Here is a 20,225-nt window from a genome sequence, read left to right on the forward strand (position 1 = left end):
GGTCTTCAAGTGGGCACTATGGCAAAAAGAGCCATACTCGGGTCTCTCCAGCTTATGCTATAGAATTGGTTACATGAAAATACAATCAATAAGATAATAATAATAATAATAATAATAATAATAATAATAATAATATATTATTTATACCCCGCCCATCTGGCTGGGTTTCCCCACACTCTGGGCAGCTCCCAACCAAATGTTAAAAATACAATACAGCATTAAACATTAAAAACTTCCCTAAACAGGGCTGCCTTCAGATGTCTTTTAAAAGTAAGATTGTTGCTTATTACCTTCACATCTGATGGAAGGGCATTCCACATGGCAGGTGCCACTACCGAAAAGGCCCTCTGTTTGGTTCCCTGAAACCTGACTTCTCACAGTGAGGGAACCGCCTGAAGGCCCTCAGTGCTGGACCTCAGTGTCCGGGCAGAACGATGGGGGTGGAGATGCTCCTTCAGGTATACAGGACACCTATGCTCTTTTATTTTATTTTATCATATCTTGCCATAGCAACCCTTTCCCTCTGCAGGGAGGTGGGACCGATTCGGATGGTCCGCCCCCGCTACTTAATGGATCCAATTGGCTTCCAAAGAGTGGTAGGGGATGTTTTATCCCATGTCGATGGCCTTTCAGCTGATTCCCTGGTGGCCCGCTGGAATGCGGAGTTAACCAGCGCTATTGACTGTCTGGCTCCGAAGCGCCCTCTCAGATTGCATGGAGCCCGGACAGCCCCGTGGTTTTCCCCGGCGCTGAGGGCAATGAAACAGTCGTTGAGACGGCTAGAGCGTCGGTGGCGGAAAACTCATTTTGAATCAGACCGGACACGGGCTAGAGCTCAACTTCGAGCCTACCAAGTGGCAATGGCGACGGCGAAGAGGACCTTCTTCACCATCTCCATCGCATCTGCAGAAAACAGCAGCAGGAGACTCTTCCAGGTGGTTCGCAATTTAGCGGAACCACCTGCTCCATCCGGGCCCAGTACGGGCCACATGATCTCCTGCAATGATTTTGCAAAGTTTTTTGCAGATAAAGTCGCTCAGATTCGGGAAGAGGTAGACTCCACCGTGGGAGCAGGGCCGGGGCGGGGGAGTGCTAGAGTCCTGTCTAGTCAAGTTTTGTGGGATCAATTTCAATCCGTTACCTCCGAGGATGTGGACAGGCTGCTTAGACGAATGAAACCAACCACCTGTCTCCTTGATCCTTGCCCATCCTGGCTTATAAAAGCTAGCCAGGAAGGGCTGGGCGATGGGCTTCGCGGGTTGGTAAATGCTTCTCTCCATGAGGGAGCCTTCCCAGACCCGCTGAAAGAGGCGGTTATTAAACCGCTTCTTAAAAAACCATCTTTAGATCCGGCCAATATGGCCAACTATCGCCCAGTCTCAAATCTTCCATTCTTGGGCAAGGTGATTGAGCGAGTGGTTGCGGAACAACTCCAGGCACGCCTGGAAGAAGCGGACCATTTGGATCCCTTCCAGTCAGGATTCAGGCCTCATCATGGGACTGAAACTGCCTTGGTCGCACTGGTCGATGATCTCCGGCGGGCTAGGGACAAAGGTAAGAGCTGTTTCCTTGTTCTGCTGGATCTCTCAGCGGCTTTTGACACCATCGACCATAACATCCTTCTGGACCGTCTAGAGGGCTTGGGAGCTGGGGGCACTGTCATGCAGTGGTTCCGCTCCTTCCTCCTGGGCCGTGTTCAGAAAGTGGTGGTGGGGGATGAGTGTTCAGACCCCTGGGCGCTCACTTGTGGGGTGCCTCAGGGTTCTGTCCTCTCCCCCATGCTTTTTAACATCTATATGCAGCCACTGGGAGAGATCATCAGGGGGTTTGGGCTGGGTGTCCATCAGTATGCTGATGATACCCAGCTCTACCTCTCTTTTAAATCGGAACCAGTGAAGGCGGTGAAGGTCCTGTGTGAGTGCTTGGAGGCGGTTGGAGGATGGATGGCGGCTAACAGATTGAGATTGAATCCTGACAAGACAGAAGTACTGTTTGTGGGGGACAGGAGGCGGGCGGGTGTGGAGGACTCCCTGGTCCTGAATGGGGTAACTGTGCCCCTGAAAGACCAGGTGCGCAGCCTGGGAGTCATTTTAGACTCACAGCTGTCCATGGAGGCACAGGTCAACTCCGTGTCCAGGGCAGCTGTTTATCATCTCCATCTGGTACGCAGGCTGAGTCCCTACCTGCCCACTGACTGTCTCTCCAGAGTGGTGCATGCTCTAGTTATCTCTCGCTTGGACTACTGCAATGCGCTCTACGTGGGGCTACCTTTGAAGGTGACCCGGAAGCTACAACTAATCCAGAATGCGGCAGCTAGACTGGTGACTGGGAGCGGCCGCCGAGATCACATAACACCGGTCCTAAAAGACCTACATTGGCTCCCAGTACGTTTCCGAGCACAATTCAAAGTGTTGGTGTTGACCTTTAAAGCCCTAAACGGCCTCGGTCCGGTATACCTGAAGGAGCGTCTCCACCCCCATCGTTCTGCCCGGACACTGAGGTCCAGCTCCGAGGGCCTTCTGGCGGTTCCCTCATTACGAGAAGCCAAGTTACAGGGAACCAGGCAGAGGGCCTTCTCGGTAGTGGCACCCACCCTGTGGAATGCCCTCCCACTAGAGGTCAAAGAGAACAATTACCAGACCTTTAGAAGGCATCTCAAGGCAGCCCTGTTTAGGGAAGCTTTTAATGTTTGATGGATTTCTGTATTTTAGAATTTCTGTTTTTTTGGAAGCCGCCCAGAGTGGCTGGGGGAACCCGGCCAGATGGGCGGGGTATAAATAATAAATTATTATTATTATTATAGCTCTGTTCATATGGTGTACACATAAGGAAGCATGGGAATTAAGATCAACATTTTTGTTTGATCCACCATGCATTTCACATAATGGTAATTACCATGGCATTCCCCCCAAATGTAGTGGTACCTCTACTTATGAATTTAATGCGTTCCGAACGCACATTTGTAAGTCGAAAAAAATTGTAAGTCGAATCCCATAGGAATGCATTGGGAGAAAAAAATTCCTACCCTATCTAAAAATTCGTAAGTAGAAAAAATCCTATCTAAACCGCATCCAAGATGGCGGACAGAGCTCCGTTCGTAAGTAGAAACATTCGTAAGTAGAGGTACCACTGTATTTGTTAAGCCACAACACTATTTGTGCTGTATTCATGTTCCTTCCCTGCGTTGATGCTGCAGAATGCTTTTCCCCCTAGTTTCTTCTCTCTCTCTCTCTCTCCTCTTTTTATTTTTTCTTCTCTTATATTTTTAAAACTTCAATAAAAATTCTATGAAAAACAATAATAAAATGCATTGGATGAGTAAAACTCTTTAATGGCTGCCCCTCTGCACTGTGAGTTGTTCTTTACTCCCCTAGTTCATCCTTTGCATCCTCAGGAGTGAGAATAGGTTCACTCTGTGAGCTGGAAATCCCCTGAGAGGTGAGGTGGTAGACAGCCTAATATTTCCGGATAGCACAAGTGGTCGCACTCTGATAGCTACTGGGATAAGCGTGGCTAAAGATAGCAAATAGGGTGGACACTCCTGAGCAACCTCATCACCTCAATTAAGTTGTCATCTCAAATGGACAGATCCCTTCAGAGATTAAAGGGGTGGCACTCTGATCCACGGTGTCTGTTTCCTAGCACAAACTGTCTTCAGTTACCTTCCTGTAGATCAAGAAATTGGTGCCTGACCGATAATGCCGACAAGTCCAAATGAGCTGTTTGTGGCAGTGATGTCATTTGAGGTTGTCATTACTTCTTTCAGCCTACAGATTTGCCTGGTTCAGAATTGTCAGGTGAATTGGGCCCCAGATATTTGTTGGACAACTTTCTCCTGCCTCAGTTCACCTGCCCACTGAGATGGTCTTTTGAAACTTCTTTTTTCCCCAGGGTGCCCCCACCTTCTGACGTGTGGTAGGGGGTGACCTGGGAGGCAGCCTTTTCTGTGATGGCTCCTCATCTTTGGAATGCCCTCCCTAAGAAGGCCTGCCTAGATACCTCCTTGCCTGGAAAAATTGCTGGGTAAAACTTCCCGCGCCCCAAGCTTTTAAAAATTGCTAATTTAAGCCTTTTAAAACTTAGCTCAGTTTCATTTTGACCACAGCTATTGCTGTTCTAGTTTGTTGCTTTAAAATTTCTGCATTAATCTGTATGTATTTTTATATTTGTTACTTCTTGCTACTTTGTTTAGCCTCCTTGGGAACATAAACATGTGTTAAAGGTGTGGCATAGAAATCTATATGTACTGTAACTTAGCAATGCTGAATTGAGTTTTGTGGACCCTCCCTCTAAAAAAAAAGTTATATGTGGTCTACATTTGTTACATGAATGCAAGCTCTTTGATTTTAGTCCCTCACTCCTAATGAAACTCTGACTGAATGCAGTTGTGCAGGGTTTGGAAGGAGAAACATTGTGTTTCCAAAGGCCTCTCCACCATGGGTGGTTGTTGTGGTTGTGACCATACAGCTGGTGAAACCAACTACAGTTCCCAAGGTGCAGTGCAGCATTGTGCATGTGCACAGCCCCATCAACATGTACGCACCCACACTTTGGAACTCCCTGTGTATTGACACCAAGCAGGCATCTTCAATGAACTCTTTTCAGAGGCTGCTAAAATATTTTTGTTTAGGCAAGTGGCTTGCTGTAAGCCTATCCAGACAGGTGGAATATTGACCTAGGTTTTCATTTTAATCGTTGTTAGAATGTTTTAAATAGTTGTTTTTAACTGTGGTGGGGTGTTGTTGTTTTTTACTGATAATTTTATTGCTTTATTCTTCGTGTAAATTGCTATGAGATTTTATTACAATCCAGCAGTATATAAATCTTGTGAAATACATACATACATAAATCCATAAAGCCAGTTCAAGGAGAAGCTCAGAACAGTGGCGTCGCTAGCCTTCTGGCTGCCCGGGGATGGAAACCCGAGGGCGTGGTGTCCGCCATGCGCATGCATTGCGAAGCACGACACATGCGCGCGCAGGAGGCCTACGACACTCCACAGCAGCAAAACCCCATGAGCAAGCTGCGGAGTGAGGCAGCCGTGTCACGCTGCGGCCATCGGAGGTAGTCAGCCCCGCCCAGCCTGCTGCCCCCCACCCAGCCTGCCGCCCGGGGCGACACGCCCCCACCTTAATATGCCACTGGCTCAGAACCCCCATTCTGATTGCTTGTTTTAAGCCTATTCTGATTGAAGTGTTGGGAACTTTACCAGGTGTTAATGTGCAAATGTTTCCGTAATCAATTCCATTTCCATTTTATTTTTTTACCTATAAAGTCAGGTTCTGATGAGCTGAATGAGTTGGGCATATGCTAAACATAGTTGCACACATTTGTTTTCTCTCTCCATTAATCATTGAGATCCCACCCCACCCACTGCTTGAGCTTCTGTGGGATGACAGAAAATGTCCACCCACACTAAAGGGAATTTGGCAAAAATTTAATGATTGCAGCAAATTAGTCACAGTGTGAAAGACACATAATGTTCAATAATCTCTCTTTTCTAGCTTCCTGCCTTTGGCAAAATCGGGGCTTATATGAGGTAAATCAGGGACACAGCTTATTGCTAAAGACCTGCTGGAATGTGGAAATAAGTAAACCAGCCCTCCCCTACAGGCAAATATCCAATAGGTTTAGAAGGGAATTTCAAAACAGGCAGTTCTAGAAATGTATTCCGAAGCAAGCCCTCTGAGGAGATGAATGTAAAAGATGATGAAGTTGGATGTTATAACTATAAAAGCATGTGTGAATATACCGGAAAGGAGGGGGGGGAAGGCTTATTCTTAGTGGTAACCGAAGGTAGAACAAGAAGCCAATTTTATAGCTGTCGGGATGATTATTAGACAAGAGAGTAGGCTGCCAAAGGGCCAGCTTGAATCACCATCACCAGAAATATTCATAGGCTTGAACATAGGAAGAAAATGAGAAAATCTTTCTGATCTGGTGTGAGCAGGATGGCCATGTGTACAAATAGTTAGCTATTAGATTAGCTTGAGGAGGTGGCTAGGCTGTGGCATTTTGGGTCAGGGAAGGAGTGGATCTTCTTGGCTGTTCCTGAAATGTTTCTCCTTACACCAGGACAAGGGAACTTTTTTCAGCCTGAGGGTTGCATTCCTGCAAGAGCAGTCTTCCAGGGATTGTATGCCAGTGGTGGGCAGGGCCATACCGGTAGATAGGCAAGAAGTGTCCAGAATGTCAGTCTTGCTTTTGTACAGCATATTACATGCAGAAGGAAGTAAAAAAAGATGCTAAAGTGCAACCCCCCAAAACAACAACAACCCAGAAGCATTCCTGTTAGCAGTACAGTGGTACCTCGGTTTATGAACACAATTGGTTCCGGAAGTGTGTTCATAAACTGAAGCGTTCATAAACTGAAGCGAACTTTCCCATTGAAAGTAATGGAAAGTGGATGAATCCGTTCCAGACGGGTCCGCGGAGTACTCAACCTGAAGCGTACTTAACCCGAAGCATGGGTGTAATTGGTTCCGGAAGTCTGTTCATAAACTGAAGCGTTCGTAAACTGAGGCGAACTTTCCCATTTAAAGTAATGGAAACAGGGGCGTACCCAGGATCAAAATTAGGGGGCAAGGGGCGGGGCCAAGGCACGGGAGGGGAGGGGCCACAGTGGGAATGTGGGCGGGGCTACATGGCCTGCGCCTCCCAGCTCTTCCGAGGAGGCGGCCCCAGGCTCCTGCTCCCCGCGCGAAGCTCCAGAGGCGCGCGGGGAGCGTAAGCCTGGGGCCACCACGCTGCGCCCCTCAGCCTTTTGCTTCTTTGGGGGGGGGCAACTGCCCCCCTGCCCCCTACCTACGCCCATGAATGGAAAGTGAATTAATCCATTCCAGATGGGTCCACGGCGTTCGTAAACCGAAAATTTGTAAATCGAGGTGTTCATAAACCGAGGTTCCACTGTAGTTGGTCAGGAAATACCAAAGAAAATTTAAAAACGTATTTCTGTATGCAACAAAAGCTGCAAGAATACTATACGCAGAAATGTGGAAAGAGAAGGCTAGTCCAACAAAAGATCAATGGCTGCATAAACTAATAGGATATGTCGAACTAGGAAGTATGACAGCCAAAATAAGAAATATAGATGGAAAGACAGTAATAATAAGTGAGTGGGAACAACTTGAAGGGTATCTAAAATGAAGCGGTATTAAGATAAATCTACAAGCGGGGTTGACCCTATGAACAGCAGTAGATAAAACAAATGATTATGAATAGAAGAAGAAAACAATAGATAATAAAGGGAGATGTGGCAGGCCAACAGAATGTACAATAGGATGTCAAGGAAATATAGGTTGGGAAGTATATCTATATCATAATAGGATGGGGGGGAAAGTATGTATAATGTACTGCATATGGAAAATGCATCATCATCATCAATAATAATAATAATAATAATAATAATAATAATAATAAACAGATTACATGCAAAAGTCAGAGTGTTTTTTTTAAACATACTTTCCATTCAGGCAAGCAAGGGGCAACATCACAGTTCAAGGATACATTCTAGCCAGGCAAAATCACCCCAGGAGGGTGCAAAGCTGGGCTAGTAACCTAGGAAGAGTTCTTCTTCCACCCACAAAAATTCCTAGTCCTCCTTAATAAAACCTCATTTGAAAAGCGTAGCAGCTTATGTGCAGTGTGTGGTGAAAGTTCAGAAATGGAATGGGGTCTGTATAGGGCAGGCATCCCCAAACTGCGGCCCTCCAGATGTTTTGGCCTACAACTGCCATGATCCCTAGCTAACAGGACCAGTCGTCAGGGAAGATGGGAATTGTAGTCCAAAACATCTGGAGGGCCGAAGTTTGGGGATGCCTGGTATAGGGAGCTTCCTAGGACAGGGCTCCTGATGGGCTATTAGGCCCACAATGCCTAGCAGTATTACCCATGTAATCCCTACTCCCCTTTCACTACCATCATCCCTTTCAACAAGACAAACCAAGGTATCTTTTTTTCCCTACAACTGGAATGCAGTTCATTAAGGGAATATCTGTATGGCTAAAGTACATTATTTATTTAGCTGTTTTATGCTGCAAAAAAAATGTAGGCTTGCTGAATTCTGGAGGCTTTGGTTTTAAAAAATGCACCTATCTTGCATGCAGAAATGTCAATCCCTAGTTTGATCCCCCGCATCTCCAGATAGGGCTGGGAAAGGCCCCTTCATGAAATCCCGGAGAGCCACTGCAGCCGATCAATGTAGTAGACAACTAGATAAACAAGTGATATGACCATTTGGAAAACCCAAATTGCCATTTGTTCCAATTCAATGTTAAAGAGCAGTTTTTCCTGGGGCAAGTGATGGGGCAAAAAAATAAAGTGTTCAGACAGAGAATCCCCATACCTATATCTAGAACATAGATAGGCAAACTAAGGCCCAGGGACAGGACGCGACCCAATCACCTTCTAAATCCGGCCCATGGACGGTCCAGGAATCAATGTGTTTTTACATGAGTAGAATGTGTGCTTTTATTTAAAATGCATCTCTGGGCTATTTGTGGGGTATAGGAATTTGTTCATTTCCCCCAAAAATATAGTCTGGCCCCCCACAAGATCTGAGGGACAGTGGACCGGCCCCCTGCTCAAAATGTTTGCTGATCCTATAAAGTGCAAGAAAGAGAAAGGTTTGTGTGGATGAGCCCTTAGGATAAGGCAGCTTCCTGTGTTACATCATCAGCTAGTCATAAAGGATACACACAGTTAATTTTCATTGAATCAGACAATTGGTCTGTCTGGCCCTGAATTATCTACTTTGGCAATCCAGTAGCCCAGAAATCAGGAGATTCCAAAAATTGAACCCAGGCTCTTGTGAATGCAAACATGTGCAAACCATTATGCTGCTGCCATCCCTCCTGGGTCATGGGAACATCCAAAAAATGATGTGTTTTCTGGTATGGTGCTAGAAAATGCTAATGCAGGACATACCTTAGGCTCATTAAGGCATTTGCCTGGATATAGGTGTGCTCAAATAGAATATGGGAGCAGGGGTGCACATGTGAACCACACCCACAGTGTCCTTGTTCACATCACCCCATCCCCAACCACTCCATCTTGCATGGGGCAGCTCTTGAATGCTGGCATGAGGAGGGTCAGGGACATAGCTGCCAAGTTTTCCCTTTTCTCGCGAGGAAGCCTATTCAGCATAAGGGAAAATCCCTTTAAAAAAGGGATAACTTGGCAGCTATGGTCAGGGAGTGGAACACAGCAGCGGGCAGATGTGCACATGAGGATGTTGGGGGCAGTGCAGGCATCCCTATCCCTTCCCACATTGTGAGTGTTCATGAACACACCTCTTGAACTAAGTGTAGACTAGCTTTGCCCCACTGTCGTTGTTTATAGAGGCAGCTGGTGTTTGAAGATGCTCGCCACATCGAGAAATCCGAGGGAGTTCAAATTGCATCTTTTCTTCTTTAGATTAAAAAAGCACGAATTAAGAATATCACTGTAAATCTTTTGCAATGGAAAAAAAAATTGATTGGTTTCTTTGTTTTTTGCTTTGTTTTGTTTTTGGCCAGCCAGTGTAATGCGAGAGTGGATGGTAATTAAAGCTGACAGCCCCGGCTGATTCTCCTTGTTCTGTGCAAGCCTTTGCATCTTTTATGGGAACTAACTCCCCCAAAGTGGCCGAGATAATGATAAACACTATCTCAGGTCACCTCTAGTAAGAAAGGGCCTTTGTTCCAAAAGATGCCTTTTAAGAACAAGGTGCTGCTGACTTAGAAGACTTTTGATTTGCAGGTGCTGGGGGAATTGCTCTACTGGGTGCTTGCTTGTGCAGTAAAGATACAGGGGTCATCCTCTTGAATTTGTTTCCTCGCAGAAAAGAAACCCCTGAAGTTCCGACCACATCTCCTTTCAGGCAACTAGAAGTTCTACCTCCATTAGTTAGGTGGCTTCATGTCTCATCAGTAAATTGCCTATTTCCACCTTCAGTTCCATCATGCAGCTGTTGTTGTATCCCCCCAATCTCCAAGCGACAAGAGACTCCAGGGGTACTGACATGTACCCAGGGTTTGTTTTAATGAGGATGAAGATCGACAGACACTGTGGTGTCTTTTGGATATATGCAACCTGAGCATAGGTTGGAGGGACTCTCAGCATTAACACCCCAACAGATCATTAGGGGTCTAGTGAACTCAAAACCACATGTCTTGGGTCTAGCTCAGAGCAGACATGTCTCTGTGTCTCCCCAATTTGCAGCAACAGCCCAGCTCACCCACTCACACCCCTTGGCCTGTTGTTCTCCAGCCTAGGATGGTGTACTACCAAGCCAGGTGAGGTGGGTAAATGTCCACCCATTTGTTTCTATGGCAACAGAGCTAATTTTTTTAAGATGCAGCTGAGGCCATAACATTGACAGTGGCCTCTTCTAAGCTGCCTTGAGACAGAGTCATAGGCCTGGAAGGGACTCATTGATATCATTCAAACTGACCCCCCACAAACCTATAATACTATAAATGTCCAAACCTGCAGGACAGGCTTGAAAATGCCTGGGGTAGGTGGGAAGCAGGGAATTCCGCTGTAGATATTGTCATGAATGATGACTTCTAATAGGAAATTCAGATTAACACAGCCTTCCCCAGTCTGGTGTCCTCCAGATGTTTTTGGGAGACAATTGCCATCAGCCTCGGCCAGCACATGCTGCAAAAACTCCTGCAGCAAAACCATTGAAAAAGACTTATGGGCACCTTAAATACTAACAAATTCATTATGGGGGAAAATATTGTGGACTCAGCCCCACTTTGTCAGATGCATGAATGCAAAAGCTTAGTTGGCAGATGTATAATGGAGGAAATTGTAAGGTGGCAGTTGAATGGCAAAGAGATGCCAGAATTACAGTCAGTGATAATTTCAAACGATTTCAAACGTTTGCTAAATGGGCACACCTTTAATTTTTCATAGTAGAAGATTGGTGTTGAATGCTTAACTACTACACAACATACCCTCTCTTGCACTAAATTTGTGCAACTTATTGATGAAACTGGTTATGGGATGTATTGATTATATAACACAGTGATAGCTTATGTACATTTGTAAGATTTTTTAAATGGCCAAGGTGTAACATGGAACACAAGTAAGCTACCATTGTTAAGGGGCAAAGCATAAGGAGCAAATGTCCCACCATATACACTGAAACTTTTTTTTGGGGGGGGTCATTGCCTGTGAAAATGGCTTGAATTGTTTCTGGGCTGCAACCTGAAACCATAATCTCTGAAGCAGCGATAGGCCCCCCTCATGCCCTTCAACCACTGGAACTCTGGCTTCATCAATTCCTGTTTGGAAACAAGATGGATCTATTTGGAGAAGTGCTCTTGCTCTTTACTCCTGTGGCTTTTAATCTTGAAGAACAACTTGACCTAATTACTTGTTTTCCTTGCAGAAGTCCAGCCCTGGCGGGAATTTTCTCATCCTGCTGGTAAAATAAAATGGGAGGTTGGGTGGGGGCTTTGCCCGTGTGCTTTATTAAAGAGAATCGCCTAAAATTACGTGCTTTTAAATTAAGGGCCGTCTCTTCACCTCTTGAGATAATTAGACTGGAAGTTCGGAGGGAAAGGTTAAGGGGCAAAAAAAGTGAATACAGTAATAAATAATGATGTAGAGTTTGTGAAACGCTGTCTCTTCTGCTTACTGAAAGATAGGTACCCTCTCTTTCCCTCTCTCTTTTGTAGATGAATTGCTTAATGATGTGGTTTTCATATTTAATAAGCTTTGCAGCCATCAGGTGGGATAGCCATTGCAGGCATTCCTCACCAAGTCAAGTTTGTTCTTAGAAACATGAAATGTGTGGTGTAGTGGTTAAGAGCGGTAGACTCATAATCTGGGGAACCGGGTTCGCGTCTCCACTCCTCCACATGCAGCTGCTGGGTGACCTTGGGCTAGTCACACTTCATTGAAGTCTCTCAGCCCCACTCACCTCACCGAGTGTTTGTTGTGGGGGAGGAAGGGAAAGGAGAATGATAGCCGCTTTGAGACTCCTTAGGGTAGTGATAAAGCAGAATATCAAATCCAAACTCCCCCTCCCCCTCCCCCTCCTCCCCCCTCCTCCTCCTCTTCTCCTTTCCCCAGTTTTGTTTGTTACGATTGTTGTAGAACTATTTGAGATGTATGCTATACTGTGCATACATCTCAAATCTAATGTATAACTGATAAAATAAAAACTCCCCCAAAGAAAGAAACATGAAATGTGAAGACAGTAAAATTTCGCGTCTAATGTAATATCTATTTTTCTTTTTTCTTTTAAGAAAAAAGGGGAAAGTCTGCATTATTATTATTATTTGTTGTTGTTGTTTTACCCCTGTCACCTGCCTCTCAGCTGTGACCCACTTCTTCTCCCCTTTTTTATCCTCAATAGAACTCTGTGAGGTAACTTAGGTTGAGAGACTAGCCCAAGGCCACCCAGTGTGCCTTATGGCCAAGTGAGTGTTTGAACCCGGGTCTCTCTCCAAAATTAGATCAAAGCTTAGATTGCTACATCACGCTGACTCTTGAGGTGCATGGTTGTTCATGCCCCTCTATCCAATACCTAGAAATCTGTGTTATCTCTGAAGCCCTACTTCAGATAAGGATCAGGAACTTGAAGCTGACATGAAAAGATCTTGTGGCTGCTCCCTTTTGTTTCAGTTGGCCTTATGCAAGGTATTGTGAGTTGCTTCATTCATCCTTGGAATGACACCATATTGTAAAATCACAGTTCTGCTTGACTGAGTGCTGGCAATAATCTACCATCTCGTGCCTTGAGAAGTGATGTGAACCTGGAGCAGAGGGAGCAACTGCCAGGCAAGCAGCTTGGGAATGAAAAGTGAAAGCCTCTTGGCTTCTTGCAGCAATGAGTTGCTCAGAGTGAGGGAGCTCACCAGAACTTCGGAGCTTTATATTAGGCTGTTATGAACCTGGAGGTGGATCCCTTGTCTTCAGGGAACATAGGTGAGGAGTCTGAAGCAGCAGAAGGGGAAAGGCAGCCAAGGTTAGCTCCAGATGTGCTTTCACCAGATGAGCCTGTAGTGTCAGCACCCTTCTGGCTTGAGGATGCGGCGTTGCTGTCCTCACACTCAGAGGGCTCTGCCACACAACTCACCCCATAACTCTTCCCTGATCTTCCAGGTTAGAAGACTGATGGAGTGAGTGATGGCACCTTCCATGGGCAGCCAGGCTAGTGATTGGGATGCAGATGCTGCTGCTGCTGCTGCTGAATCATAGCTCAACTCTCTTACAGCACAGCTGAAACCCTGTCTGAACTTGCATCCAGGCCGAGCCTGGCCTTACACCAGCCCTCGCCTGAGATCAGCACTCTGCTCACAACAGACTGGCTCCCTGGGGTCACCTGATCCCCAGGACCAGGACAATTGCTCCAGGGTGACCCTCTTGTGATTCCTTTCTCCAAGCAGTATTCCTAGTGGGGGATTGGTTAGGAATTATTGCTGCGCTTCTCATTGGAATCCCATTGTGCACGCAACACCTTGTTTTGGGTTTCCTTGCTTCTGATGTCTTTATTGTTGGAAGCAATTCAGTGCATGAAAACAAACAAACCCACATCTACAAAAGTGAGTCTAAAGAGACTGGGACCTCAGCCCATGGTCAACAGAAATATCTTGGAGTCTCTTTAAATTGTTGGAGCATCATGAATTGGCCACTGAATTAGAGCTGCACTGAAAATCTCTCTCTCTCTCTCTCTCTCTCTCTCTCTCTCTCTCTCTCTCTCTCTCTCTCTCTCTCTCCCTCTCTCCCTCTCTCCATCCATCTGGTGGATGGGGATAAAACAAAACCATCCTGAGGGACGGTGAAGGGGTGTGTGTGTGTGTGTGTGTGTGTGTGTATTTCTCTAATGTGTAGGAAGGGGTTAGAGCTTTTGTTGCTTAAACTTATGAAGCAGCCAAGTGTTTTCCAGTCCCCTCCCCTCCCCATCCCATTTAACATAAAAGTCCCATATTGCTCATAACAGCAGAAAGCTAAATTCATAGCTTCCTGCTTGGATCACTTCTTGGAACACCTTTGGAGCCATGTAACACCATGTCACCTTGTGTTACTCGAAGGCATCCTGGGAAATGTTACTGACAGGAAGCAGTGCAAAGCTGAAGAATTGCCTCCTGAACATTTAGGGGCCTACCCCCAATGTTTGCATGGAGAGAATATTTTTCAGACCCTGGGGCTGAGGGTTTTGGGCCAGCATTACACTGAACATATCTGGATAGCAAATGGGGATGTGGTTGAAGTATCCTCCTCTCTCCCAGGTTATTCCTCTTCCCGTGGAACATCAGACCCTTGTTTTGGGAGTGGGGTTAAGATGGATTGGCCTCATTTGGAAACAAGAACCATCTAAGTACATCTTCAGCTTCCTAAAGATTGCAATATACTAATTGGATCTCCTCATGGGTTTGGATGACTAGCCGCCTATTAAGATTAAAGTAAAAAATCAATAATCATTACTCACTAGTGGAAGTTCAATAGCCATTCTAAATTAAGGCCTCTCTGGGGGTGCAGGGTTAGAGAGAAAGAAATAAGCTGTTTAGATCATCCTTCCCCAACCTGGTACTTACCAGCTATTGTGGGCAACAAACTCTGTTCAAGAGATGTGGTCCAAAACATCTGGAAGGCACCAAGTTAGGACAGGCAAGCACATAGCTTAAGGCAAAACACAAGGAGCAAGTACATTTAAGCTGCTAAGCCACTGAGTTATAAGTTTTATTGGGCTGAGGAAGCAATTCGTCCAATGAATAACAAACAAGCCTAGAAATTGCCTGGAATTTTGATGGAATATTTTTGGTCAGTGTGTGTGGAGATTTGAGCATGAACCACAAAGATTTGAGACTAAAATTTAAACCCATGGCAGGAGGTAAAGCATACCATATATATAATTGTAGCAGTTAAAGGTAAAAGGTAAGGTAAAGGACCTCTGGGCAGCTAAGTCCAGTCAAAGATGACTTTGGGGTGTGGTGCTCATCACGCTTCAGGCCAAGGGAGCCAGAGTTTGTCCACAGACAGCTTTCCGGGTCATGTGGCCAGCATGACTAAACCGCTTCTGTGGGTAATGATCATAGTAAATAATTCTATAAAGTCTGTATATATCATAGGAGTCAACTCCTAGGAGCTGTGGGGGCTTTGGCCCCAATAATAAAATGTCATTTTATTATTGCCATTCAAATTTTATTATTGCCATTCGAATTGTATGTGTGCACCATGTCATGTGATAGATTACTTGGGCCCCCGCAATATTTCATTCATGTTGGCATCCCTGGTATATATTAATACTTCTTTTTGCAAAGTAGACCCAGATCTTTTCAGTCTGCCCAGAGCTTGGCAGGGTTATGTGGGGTGACAAGATGTCATCATATCTTTGTTATCTTTGATTGACAGTGATTGGGAGATGCACAGACTGATGGCATGTTTTCATTTATAGTATTAATAGGGCACATTAGCTGAGCATTTAACCCATCATAGGATGGTTATATGGTTTCCATTTTTATGCTTTATAAATGACATTAATGAACTGCCTAAGACCTCAATAACGTATGCCCCTATGAGACAATGGTACCTATAATCATATGTGACTCTTACTTCCCTTTGCAAGATCTATTTTATTTTGACGTCTGCAAAAGTGTACTAAAAACCTTCTGTTCATCTTATTCCAATTGCAGTATGTGCTCCACACAGCCATTTCTATTTGTTACTTTAAGCTTGTTTTGTCAGTATATTGTTATTTCTGAAAACTCAACAAGCCCATCTTTTTTAAAAATATACAGGTCACATTATGAGGAAGCAAGGGCAAAGGGTCATGGAGTGGTGGTTTCTCCATGTGTTTTACAGTGCCCAGTTCCTTGCTGAGGGTGGGAGCACTTGCCTCCTGTTGCAGGGGAAACTTGTATTATGTTAAGCAGCAAGAGAGACTTTTCTCTCCTAAAGTACGCCCTTGAGCTAAGCAGCTACTTGAGTTCTGTGTGTCTTCACCTATAATTAAATAGCCCATTATGTTAGGCATTAAAGCTTCATCACCATTCTTTTTAGCCCTATGGAGATTGCAGTCTTCTGTTGTAAAAAATAGCAATTATCAGTCAATGGACTCATTTAAGATATGTATCTCATAGTGATCTTCTTGCTCATTGTATTCAAGTTGTGTCCTCCATTGCCTCTTCCTCCACACAGCAATTGATTCTTTCTTAGCTGAGGCTGGGATGGCCATTAGGGCTCTATGCTGCACCCGGCCTCTCTAAACTGGAATCAGTAGAATCACAACTGGGTTGAACATACTCGAATGAAAGGATGGGTGCTCAATCAGCTGCTGAGCAAACTATTCAGGAAGGAGAAGCTTCTGGTAGGACTTCAGCTGCCTTGGGAGGCCTACATAAGGATGTGCGAATTCCCAAGAAATTTCCCTTCTCTCATCTAACTACTCTAACTTCCCTTGAAATTCCTCAGGGCTTCCCCGCAAAGCGGGCACAACCCTATGGGGAATAAACCAGAACATAAATTTCAGATAGGTGTGGGTAAATGCACCAAAACACAGACACACACACTATAGAAGATTGAGCAACTAGATCAAGACGTGAGAAGTTATGCAATTTATAGTCACACAACAAAGTTTTCAGGCTTCAATTCCCGACATGCATAGTTTTCAGCACAGATCAATAGCAGACAGCCACTGCCACAAACATTCCTTTGCATCACATATTAATTTATCCCCCTGGGGCTTTGCATTGGGTTCTGAGATCAGCATAGATGCATCATCTGCAAGAGATTGCCTTCTAAGCAATTAGTCTAATTAAAAGGCAAAGTGTTTCTTTTACTAGTTTTCTACCACCCCTACCCAAGCCAGAAACCCCATCAACACATAATACGGTAGCTCTAGATTTATTTAGGGTCCAGGGACGTAATGATTTAAAGGCTCTTTGTGCCATTCTTAAAGGCAGATTAGTGAAGTATTGTATTGTGACAGAAAGGTGGCATTATCCTGTCTGAACATATGAAGCTGCCTTCAGCAGAATCAGATCATTAGTCCATCTCAACCAATATCTGCCTAACTCAGATAATCTATACCATGGTAGATTTTATTTTCATGAATGATCTGTACCTTGGGTTCCTCTTTCCATTCAGCAAAATTATGGAGCGAGAGTTAGCTGGACTGGGGTAGACTCCTCCACTCAGTTAGGAAACCTGAATTATTAGAGCTCCGGTGCAATTATTAGACCTATGCAAGCTTCTGAACCTCTAAACACATGGGTATGGTGGGGTGGGTGGGGTAGGGGCAGTGTCAGGATCCATGGCACACCTTCCCATCCATATGTTACTTCATGCAGAGGGTTAACTGCTGAATTGGTCTATTATCTCAGACGCATCCTCAGTAGATTATTCTGGTGATTGTACTTGGTTGCATATTGATTTGGTGATTTGTTCTTGCAATGAGAGCTGAAAACCTCAGTCTCTTCAAGGGCAGAATTTGTGGGGTTTCTTGTCATTGCCTTCTTCTTTTTAACGCTGTTCTTGAAACATGGAATTGGTCTTAGAATGCCAATAGCATATAACTAATGTGACACTGTCTCTAATAAAATGTCTGAAATGGACTTTGGTTAAAAGTAATTGGATTCTGTAATAGCTCTTATCGCATTAATGTTGTTTGCACTGTTCTGGTTAAGGCCATTAATTTTGCTCTCATATACCCCAATTTTCAAGGGTGCTTGTGACTATTAGGTAAACATTTGTTTCTGACAGAATCCGTGATGGCTTGGCCAAGAGTTCCCTCATTATTATTAATTCCCTATTCCCCTCAAAGAAAAAAAATATTCATTGCAATTCTCCCCCCCCTCCTTTTGTTAAAAAAGTGAAAATATAGTATTGAATAAGTGAGTAGAGAGTAGTGTGGTTTCCTGTTTAATTGGATCATCAATAGGATGCTTAATGCTGTATGGAAATACCAGTGCCATTTTAGTGCTCCCAAAGTGAGCCATAGAGAATGTCTCTGTGTGTTTTTTCATGGCCTATCTCAATAGGTTTTTTTGTTTCTTTTTCTTGTTGACTTCAGCCACATTCACATCATATAGTTTGAGCACTATAATGCCACTTTGACGAGAGATTGCTTGCCACAAAGAATTCTGGAGTCCATGATTTAATGGTGAATGCCTTTTCACAGGGAACTCTGGGAATTGCAGCTCGGGGGGGGGGGGGAATAAGGAGTCTCCTAACAACTCTCAGCACTCTTAACGAACTACAACTCCCAGAGTTCTTTGATATGAATATATGGTGTGGATGTGGTCTTAGTCAAGAGGAACCTTCATTGCTCAAAGTATCTGCCTCTAAGAGCAGTGATACCATTGAGCAGTATTTTGCTGCATTCAGGACTGAATTCAGGCTCTGCCTCTGCTAAACATATAAACAACTTTATTTATTTATTTTATTTAAAAACAGTATGGGCTCCTGACCAGTAGATTGTTCCCTGCATGATATCATGATGATTTCAAATTTACAACGCATCCTTCCTCCCCAAAGGAGTCAAGGACAGCTCCTGATAATAAAATGTCATAGAAACAATTTAATACATCACAACAACATAATACATATGTTATATTAGTTAAAACCAGGTGGAAGGTTGGTGGGGTATTTTTCTTTTTACTGATTCTTCTATATGTTTTGGAAAGTGGTTTGTCTGTCTGTTCTCTCTGCATTTGAGAAGGTTCCCAAGATGGAATCCATGTTTGGATGCCACTGGGTGCCATTTTGAATCAGGATGGCAGACGAAATCATTCCAAACAGCACTGATCAGAATAGCTCTGAAGGTGTTGTCAACCAATTAGGTGTGACAGTTCCCGAGATTGAAGCTGTATGAAAAGATACATTTGCATGCTATATTGAATCAAGATGGCAGAACAAAATGTTCCAACTTTTTTGTTTTAGGGGGGGGGAGTAATAATCAACACAATTTTGACCTTTGCTATTTTTGTTTTGTCTTCCGTTTTTGCAGGTTTACGGGAACGAACCTTCCTGCCCCTGTAATCAGCAGCAAAAACTGGCTTCGCATGCACTTTATGTCAGATGGCAACCACAGGCAGAAGGGCTTCAGTGCTCAGTATCAAGGTATTGGCAGTCTCCTGATTTATTCTGCCCAGTCCCCTGCTCCTCCTGAATGACCAATGAACAGTGGGAATTCCTAAAAGCAACTTGAGAATTGGAGTATGCATTATTTGCTGCAGCTTTCAATTTCTCATGTTCATTTTTTAATCTTGTTTAAATACATTTTAATCAAAATGCAGGTATCTAAACATATTGCTTTTTTTAAGTTTTTGCTGCTTTTTTGAGCTGAGAACTTTGTCAGAATATTCAGGAAACATGCAAGCTGGCAGTTAGCCAAATCTAATCCGTAAAATAGTCTGGGAGGGGAGGATTAAGTCAGCTCTTATTGAAATTCACCAATATTGGAATCCCTCAAGCACCTAGTGGGCCTTTGCTTGCTCATAACCACCTCAGTGGGCTGCATTCAAAAGCAGATCCTGTGGCATTCCTTGGGTTTATCCATTTCTGTCCCTACCCTGCTGATCAACTCCTTGCAGTGCTTACAGGAGACAAAATTATAGCTTAACACAGAGCTACAAATATTGTATTGAAATGCTCTTTTCCACACTGCAGTGGGAACCGCTGTCCACAAATAGGGCAAGGCTGGTGACGCTTGCACGGCCTGCAGACCTCAGATTTGTCTGGCATTTGCCAGGAAGGAAAGTCATGCCAATTTGACCATAGCTCAGTGACAGAGCTGCCTCTTTGCATGCAGATGGTCCAAAGTTCAACTCCTGGCATCTCCAGTTAAAAGTATCAGCTGGCAGATGATGTAAATCCTTTGCCAGAGACACTGAAGGGTGGCTGTGAGTCAAAACAGACAATACTGGGCTTGATTGGCAAATAGCGTGAAACAGCTTCCTGTGTGCTTCACATCAGAACTTTTGGGGGAAGGTGGATTGTGTTTACAACTCAGCAGTGTAGATCTTCTGGCCCACAGGACTACTTTGGCCTTCCAGGGTCTTAATTTCATTCAGGAGATCATTTCCCCCAAATTATACCCATCTTGCTCTATACCTGCAATTGTGTTAAATATGCAGCCTCCTACTGAAATCAGGGTTTGCGGGGACTGCAGATTTCAAATTACTCAGGCAAAGAAAAACACTTCACCTGTGATGAAGTCAGGTCATTGACAGGCAGGTGCCCCTGTTCACTTGTCAAAATGACCTGCACGTTCTGTGGGAGGTAAG

General features: G+C 44.5%; 1 protein-coding gene across 1 annotated transcript in view; it reads left to right on the forward strand.

Annotated features, from left to right (window-relative positions):
- CSMD2 (CUB and Sushi multiple domains 2) overlaps positions 1-20,225 on the forward strand; it is a 495,411-nt gene that overhangs the window by 237,586 nt on the left and 237,600 nt on the right. The window contains exon 6 of the mRNA XM_035120356.2: positions 18,947-19,059. Within this exon, the coding sequence (XP_034976247.2) occupies positions 18,947-19,059 (113 nt within the window). The remainder of the gene's footprint in view (positions 1-18,946; positions 19,060-20,225) is intronic.

This window comes from Zootoca vivipara, chromosome 6 (genome assembly GCF_963506605.1).
Source record: "Zootoca vivipara chromosome 6, rZooViv1.1, whole genome shotgun sequence".
NCBI lineage: Eukaryota > Metazoa > Chordata > Lepidosauria > Squamata > Lacertidae > Zootoca > Zootoca vivipara.